Below are 8981 nucleotides of genomic sequence, written 5' to 3'. Positions count from 1 at the left end.
AAAACGTATATGAATTTAATTTTATGTGCAATAAGTTATCAACATTTTATAACACCAGCTTTAAAATTTGTTTGAGCAAGGGTTCCAATGACAAATAAACATAGGAAATCTACTTCTTAAGCATAGGAAATTTTAAAACTTGTTTGGAAGGAGGCTCATACACTAACAAGCATAGGAAAGCAAATAAACATCGACAAAATCTACGTCTTATTTAAGGACTACATTTTATGACAAATCTTTATGAACTTACCAGTTGGTTACTTGCAGAACATAAATGCTTGTCAAGGAAAAGGGTGCTTTAAGTAAGAATGCCATTTATCAATAAAAGCCAAGTCCTTTGGATTCAAACTTGGAAGTTCACGATCTTGAAGGCTGTTGATTATCTGTGTAGTCTCACCAAGAAGTTGGGCAGCAGCTCGGACACTCGCCTCCCTTTTCTCTATGGCACTTGTGTGGCATTTCATTGTAATGACTTGGGGCAAGTTGGTGAGACAAGCAGCTAATATATCGGCAATCATTGATGATAACATGGCAAATAGTTCCTCTTGGCTAATCTCGTCAATGTTCTCGTGGTATGAGAGCAGGATTGTTTCGGTGATACGATACATTGAATTGGCACAAATAGAACTGTATTTGGAATTATCGTTTTGGCCTCTGATATCCATACTTTCCACCTTGATGACCATGTTCTTAGCTGTATTCCTTAGCCATTGAAGAATATGTTCTGGTGTATTCATTCTGGGCTTAGATATTGGAAGCTTGTTTCCTAACCATTTGTGGTATACTTCAACTTCTACCCACAAAGTTTTAGCTGCCTTTTGAATTCTTACATGATCATCAGTAGTGTTGAGGGTTTCTTCCACAAGTTTGACATATACAAGACCTTCACTCACACCACTCACCAAGCAATCGACTTTGTTCTTTTGGATGTTAGGAAGAGACATGATGATGGATGTTAGAGTAACCAATGGCAAACTCCAACAATTGATATATTCTTCTGAAACTAAAGGAGGGACACGATGACTTTCAAACTTTTCAACCCCTTCAAAGCCTCTAGATTCCGCAAGAAGCTTCATAAGATTGTTGGGTTGTTGTTTTTCAGCCTTTTGGATCAAACGGTTTACCGATTTTAACATTCCTTTCAATGTTCTATCAGCAAACTCTATGTCGTCTTCAAGTTGCAAAACATACCCTCTTAGATCCTTGTTTTTTCCTTGCTGGGCAGGATTTTGTCCTAGTACAACACTTGAGGTACTAAACATGCCCTTTAACCACTTCCAACAACGGAGACAATACAAGAAACATATCACAAAGAAAATTGGAATCACTGCTATCATCTTGCATGCCACCACGACTGTCTTCTGAAATCCAATACAAATGCTGAGACTTAGGATTTTCAAAAGCTGGATGACGATCTTGCATTTGCGGCTACTGGATGGGAATGGTATGCTACTCTTTTTCCAATCATACAACTTCTGTGTCCAAAAGCTCTCTACTTTAGAGACCTTGACGTGCTTCCAAATCCATTTTAGTGACAACTTGAAGCTTAAGGCTGCGAAACATCTGGCAAGTGGGGCAATTGTACCCAATATGCCTCCGACAAACTGTATTATGAAAATCACTAACACTGACCACTTATAATCCGACTCAAGCTTCCCTAGATATCGGATATTAATAATCACAAGCAAAGTAAAGAAGCCAGTGTTTAAAGCGCATATTACCCCTGTAGCAGAGGTGGTAGCAGAGCAAGCTGACATGAATTGGGGGCTTCCAGTTCCTGCCATGATCCAATAGTTGCTGACATGCTACTTTAGCTTCTCAACAGTTAATACTCTTCCTGGTTGTTGCAGCTCGTGATCCTTTAGAGCTTTTTGATGAGCTGCTTGGTATTTAGATTCTAGAATCTCTTTGGACTTTAGAATTGCTAAAGATGAACATGCATATATTATCAGCAACATGAGCATCGGAACCACACAGATGGCGAAAACAATAGCTCTCTCAAAGAACCCTATTTCAGGATAAAAGTACTCAGGATCATGGTACTGAGCATCATATGAACTGTAGAAGAAAATTCCGGTGTATATTTGAATGCAAACATTCACAGCCAAGGTGATTACAAGAACAGCTAAAGCTATGATGTTTGAGACAAGTTCCTTGCTGTTCATGGTTGCTAGAGAAGGCAATAGATTAGCCAGCATGGTGCACATAAAGCACGTGCTTCCAATCTTTGCAGACTGGTCTACAGTACCTGGCATTAGATTACTTAGATCCATGGGCAGCTTCATTGCAACAGCTATCACAGTGAGAGAAGCAGCATTCACAGTGAAATATTTACACGGAAACCAGAGCTTTCTGTTCTTCAGACCATGGAATAAATCAGCCACCATTGCAAGGATGCAAAACAGAGATGCTAAGGCGACATAGATCCCAATCCACGGCATAGGTTTGCTGTACAGGTTTTGCTGATTTGAGTTGTATACTAACTTCCACAACCGAGAGAGGTATTCTGGGTCAATATTGTTGCAAGATCTCTTAAGCAGGTCGAATTGATCATAATCATTTAGGACGTTGGGATTCATGATTATGTTCCTCCAAGGGAAATGAAGGGGGTGTAATTAAGGAAATGCAGAAGGTTTGGCTTGAGAATGAATTAGAATGCAGGCATGTTTCTTCCAAATCTATGAATGTCTTTAAATAAGAATGAAACTTCCATGTTTTTGATGATCTATCGCTTGATCACACCCATGAAATTTTCATCATACATACAATCAACGGGTCAAAGAAGTTAAGGATGTGATGGAAGATAGGGAAGAAACTGCCAATTACTTTCCTTAAAGCATGTAAGCCACATATCGCTTCCTTCACTGCTCAGTGGACTGAAGGATCACTTCCTAATCCTATGACTCTGATTACTCTGAACATTTAGAAGTGTGTGCATGGCCTCCACTCGGAAGTGGATCCCATCCCATATATTACTAATAAACCCTCCACAAAATCCCACTTTTACAATACTCTAAATTTCAGAAATTTATATTGTTAAATACTTTGTATGTATAATGGAACCGTCTTAGTTTTTGTGTTCTGGATCCGCCGTACACAGCTCAACCTTGATACAAGTGTGAGCACGTTCTTTTTAGTAAAACAAATTAACATAGAACAAATGCATGCTGCCTCTTCTTATAGGAATACATGCATTGAATATATATATATATATATATATATATATATATATATATATATATATATATATATATACACACACACACACACACACACATACACACTAGCCGTTTACCCACGCCAAGTGTCGGGTGCAGATATTTTATTCAAAAATTAGTTTGTAGAGACGATTATTTCTTTTGAGCAAATAGTTTACTACTGTAACAACCCGAAATTCATATCCCTAAATGTAACCCTTCTCGCGACTAGTTCCGATCATCCAATCGCCGTTTCCGATTCCGACATTCTATTAAGTCAATAATGTGGATTTTATTTTATGACTTAATGAGAGTCTTAATACCCTTAGAACTCATTCTAACGTCTCATATTAATGATCGGAACATTTCTAGAATCAACCATACCGGGTTACGGCAAATTGGCCGGGTGCGACCAAAAGCCCCGTCTAACGCCGGTATCAGGTAGAATTCTACCGTGTCCCGAACTTGGACACTATTTAAAGTGATCCAAGTCTTCATTTTGAAGCTTTTGCTTCATTCTACAACTATCACTCCAACCTCTCTCCTCAAACTAGATTTAAAGGTCCAAATCTAGAGTTTAAGGTCTCAAATCTTCAAGGTACCTTCCTATACTCATTTTGCATCATATTGGACCTTCAAATTCGAGATTTATTCATGATTTAGAGCCTTGTATATGAGTTTATGGCCCTGGAAGGTGCCTAGGCCGTAAACACATATTTAAAGGGTTTTTAAGCCCTTAAACCCTTCCAAGACACAAACAAGACTTAGATATGACTTTTAGAATATTGGTAATGGACCTAGAACACCTTAGACATGACATTTGAGGGGTTCGTATGAGTTTACGGACAAGGCATGTGCTTGGGCCGTAGACTCCTCAATCATGGGTGTAAACTCATTTTCAAGGTGTTAGAAAGCCATCCAACACCACCAAAAGCCTTGGAATAAATCATAGAACCAACCAAAAATAGTTTAGGGACCTTAAACATAACAAAACCCTTCATTTGAGAGTTTACGACCATAACATGTGCTCCAAGGCTGTAAACTCCTAATTGTAGGTCATTTGGTGCCCTAAATTCATTTCAAGGCTTGTAAGGATTTTAGGAATCACATGTGATTAACTTTGGGACATTAAAAACACTTATTCAAGGGAGTATGAGAGTTTATGGCCATAGGCTCCATGCCAAGGCCGTAAACTCCCTTAAGTGTGTTATTTGATGTTTTAAATTAATTCCAAGCCTTAGGAAAAATTATTCCAAGCATTCCCAAGTGATATTGGCCATTTATGACCCATTTAGCACCATAAAACACCCAGACATGAGTTCACGGCCATGAACTCATGTCGTTATGTGTTTAGAGGCTGAAAACTCATTAGGAAGTTGTAACAGCCCGGAATTCCAGATATTGCTATAATTATGATTTTGGGTGTTTTAAGAGGGGACTCGACGAGTTGGAGCTCAGACTCGCCGAGTAGGATCGCAGATCTGGTCGCGGGTTCGCGACTGGACTCGACGAGTCCGGATATGGACTCGGCGAGTCGGCGCTGTTTAGCGAAAACCCTAACCGTTCAGGATTGGGACATATAAAAGGGACTTATTGGCCGCCATTGTTCATTTTAGCCTTCTGAGAGGAACCCTAAATCGATTGTGTGCATCTGGAGCAAGGTTAAAGGCCATTGGTGATTTTGAAGGAGTGGTTGTGCAAGGAAGAGAAGGGCTTGGCTAAAGGAACAGCAAGGGAGTCACGTTCTGAGGATTGGGGGCTCAGAGAGTACATCATCCAGGTAAGAATTCGAGTATACTCTGCTATGGTGATGTGTTTAGAGAATTAGGGTTTATGGAACCCTTTTGTGGCTAGATTGAATGTTACCCTAGTCCCCCAAACGATTGTAACCCTGTATTGGGACCTTTGGAGGTCCAGAATGTCCCATGCCTGTGCATTTCGGGAATTGATGAAGGTTTTGGATTGGAATCCTTATGCCTTAGGTCAATATGTAAATTATAAGTCTTGGGGTGTATCATGAGCACCAAAATGAGGACCTTACATGATGGACCAGTCTAGGAAGGCCAGACCTATGAATGGTCGGAGCAGTTCTGACCTTAGGAAGCAGTTTGAGCGGTTGCATGGCATGGACTCGCCGAGTCCGATGAACAGACTCGGCGAGTAGCTTGAAGAATAACTGGGACTCGTCGAGTTGTTCTTCAGACTCGGCGAGTTGAGTCGGGGTGGCCCCGCGATTCTTCCAGGAGGAACTCGTCGAGTCAAGGGGGATACTCGGCGAGTTAGATCGCGGATTGAGTGAAGTTCTGAGTATGGGGACTCGGCGAGTCATAGGGTTGACTCGGCGAGTAGGGTCAGTCAGGGGTTGACTTTGACCTTGTCTTTGACCAAGGGTTGACCAGTGGTTCCAGGGGTATTTTGGTAATTGTTGATTACTGTTTGAGTTCAGTGTATTGGTGGCTGTCCAGAGGTGGAGATCGTATCAGTGATCGGAGCAGCTTGAGCTATCTGTTCAGTCGGCAGTTTTGAGGTGAGTTATCCTCACTATATCGTTAGGGTTTATGGCACCAAGGCCGACCCTTTTTACCGGATGGAAATCCGGGTAGTTGTCATTATATGTTACAGGCCGGAAGGCATTACTATGTGGACCGGAAGGTCATGGCCTGGAAAGGCGTATGTATGCATTTAGTACGTTGACTGATTCATAGGGTAATGTTATGATAGTGACCGGCTAGACCGGTATCTTGTTAGAGTAATGCGATGATATGTGATCTGTTGATCGATTGTTGTCTATGAACTGCTATATGATTGTTTGTTATGTTATATATGCATTATATGTTATGGGCCGGAAGGCGATTATGTTGTGTGATGGACCGGAAGGTCGGCATGGGTAGGACCGGAAGGTTTACCCAGCAGGGACGGAAGTCCCCTGAGACACATGGACCGGAAGGTCAGGGCCTGGAAAGGCGTATATGTGGTTGGTATTCTGGGGGTATCTCACTAAGCTTTCGGGCTTACAGTTGTGGTTTTATGTTTCAGGTTCTCAAGAGTCTGTGGCAAGGCAAAGGCATGATCGTACCGTTCCTCGCGTTGGTGTTTTATGATATGAACCTGGGAAATTACTCTGTTTAATAATGTATTGAAAACCTTTTTGTAACAACGTTAATAAAATGGGTGATTTTGAAAAGTTTTAATTGTTTTGAAATTTTGGATGTTACAGAAGTTTACTCTTGGGGAGTAAACTCAAATCCCAAGTCCCTCGCTTCAATTCCCGTCCGTAGATGTCACCCGGGTCACTCCAAACACCCATTTTGAGGTGTTTTCGTTCGTTGGGGTGTGACTTCATATCTAATTAGAGTTTGTGCATCTAACTAGATATATTTGCATGCCATTTCATGTTACATAGGAACCTCGCGTGTTATCAGGCCTCGATTCAACGCTTAGCATCCGAAATCGACATATTTCCGCATCCAGTGAGTTCATACCCCTACCCTTTTTCAACGGTTTTTCAATGTTTTCAGGGTGGGAATACAAGCAAAAGTACAAGAATATCTTGTACTTAAACACATGATTTCAGTTAAATGGAACTCGTACATTTTCAGAAAAACTAACCGCTTATGAACTCACCAGCTTTATGCTGATTTTCAAACCGCTTGTATTCTCAGGTCCGTGTTAGATAGGTACCTGAAGATCCTTTTGTGCAAAGACGGAGTTCTTAGAAGACTCGTTTTGTGTTGTTCATATATACTATGTATCACATGTATAACTTTTTCTTTTGAAACAAATGTAAAACTTTTCTATATGTAATGTAATGGTTGTTTACTTTACTTACTATGTACATTGGATTTGATACTCAACGTGGAGTCAACCCCGAAAATGTTTCCGCCTTCGGTTTTTGGGATGTGACAGATTGGTATCAGAGCCCTTGTTTATAGTGAATGAAGTATACCAAACCTTACATGGTATAAAACTATAAACATTAAGGGGCCTAAGTGCTCTGAATTAAAAGTATCCTTCAAAATATAAGTATTTTCAAAAGTATATAAGTATACCGAATCGTCGAGATCCGTAACTACAAGTAGAACATAACATAAGTAAATGGGTGTTGTACGCTGCGGTTAAACCTGGGCAGTTATGTAGTCGTGTCTAGGATCAATATAGCCTGGCCAACTATATTCATTCGAGACACGGCCAACATGTGCTTGGGAGTGACTGTGGTATGCGGCATGCCTAAAACCTACCCTAATACCACAAACATCGAGCCAGTGTCGTAGCGAATCATGAAATACTATGGGAGTATTTCTCAAGCCAATCCTTGGTAGAAATCCTCGTTCATACATTGTTCTTTGATCATTCTCTTAGCGATAATTTTCTTGTCTTGATAACTCTATCCTGCTTTATCGCTTATTCAGCATAGATCTGTCATATCTCTTGATTCAATTCAGAGGATTTATCATCCTCTCTTCCTTGATCTTATTAGATCAAGATGCCTCTGAGAAAGAGACCCAACTCCAAGACCAACAACCCTCCGCCACCACCTCTTCCCCAAATTGATCCAGTAGTATTCCAAGCAGCTGTTACAGCCGCGGTAGCAGCTGCCATGTCTCAACGGAACTCTGACGGTTCCGGTGGTTCGAGAGGTGGTACCCAAACCCAAAACCAAGAAAACAGTCAGGAATGCCGGAAAGAGGGTTCTTATAAGGATTTCATGAACGCCAAACCCACGTGCTTTGATGGCACTGGAGGTGTCATTTCCCTCACCCGATGGTTCGAGAAGATCGAATCCATCTTTGAAATTTGCGCGTGTTCAGATTCAGACAAGGTGAAGTTTGCCGCCTGCACCTTTATCGACAAAGCCTTGATTTGGTGGAATGGACAGTCAAATCCCTAACCTTACCTGTAGCCAACGCCATGGGGTGGGAAGCCATGAAGGAACTTCTGCTGGTTGAGTACCGCCATCGGGGCAAAATGCAGAAATTAGAACACGAACTTTGGAACCTGAAGATGAAAGGTTCCGATATCACCGCTTACACTTCCAGGTTCGACGACTTGGCATTACTCTGCCCGGGAATGGTTACCCCGGAGAGTAAGAAGATAGAGAGATTCATCTGGGGGCTGACCCAGCCTACTAAAGGAACGTCATAGCTGCGAGGCTGGATACATACGACAGCGCCAAACGCCTAGCTCAAATCCTAATCGATCATAGTGAAGACCTTGAGGAGGCAGCTACCACTCCTGAGCCGATAGTGAGGAGTGGGGAGAAAAGAAAACTTGGGAAGAAAGAGAAAAGTCAGACATCGCACAAGTCTTCGAGGAGACAGCAAACGGTGGCAGTTCATGCTGCTGCGATTGTTTCTGTTGTTGGATCCTCAACTCGAAAACCTACCAGTAGGTATACTGGAACCCTTCCTAGTTGTGACAAGTGCAACTATCATCATTTTCCTTCCGGTCCATGTATCGAGGTAATTTGCAATAAATGTGGCATAAAGGGTCACATGGCGAAAAACTGTAAAACACCAACTCAATCAACAAGTCAAACTTCCGGAGCGGACATTGGTCGGGCCTGCTATGGTTGTGGAGAAGTGGGGCATCTCAAACGAAACTGTCCCAAGGCTGTAACACCTGGCAACACCGGAAGAGTTCTAGCGATAGGACAAGAGGAGATAGCCACCGATCCCACCGTTGCCACAGGTATATTTCCCCTCGTTAAATTTATATGCCTGTGATTCTTTTCGATTCTAGCATCGAAAGAAATTCGTTAACCATCCATTTGAACATTTTCTAACC

The 8981-nt window shown here is 41.6% G+C and overlaps 1 protein-coding gene across 1 annotated transcript; it reads right to left on the bottom strand.

The window, feature by feature from the left end:
* Positions 1-281: 281 nt before the first annotated feature.
* On the bottom strand, positions 282-1784 carry LOC111905442 (uncharacterized). Its single transcript, XM_023901138.1, has one exon. It carries the CDS (start codon positions 1782-1784, stop codon positions 282-284), a length of 1503 nt encoding a protein of 500 aa, XP_023756906.1.
* Between the last annotated feature and the right edge of the window lie 7197 nt (positions 1785-8981).

The sequence above is a fragment of the Lactuca sativa genome, chromosome 6 (assembly GCF_002870075.4).
Source record: "Lactuca sativa cultivar Salinas chromosome 6, Lsat_Salinas_v11, whole genome shotgun sequence".
Classification (NCBI taxonomy): domain Eukaryota; kingdom Viridiplantae; phylum Streptophyta; class Magnoliopsida; order Asterales; family Asteraceae; genus Lactuca; species Lactuca sativa.
This window is presented reverse-complemented; position numbering and strand designations above follow the sequence as displayed.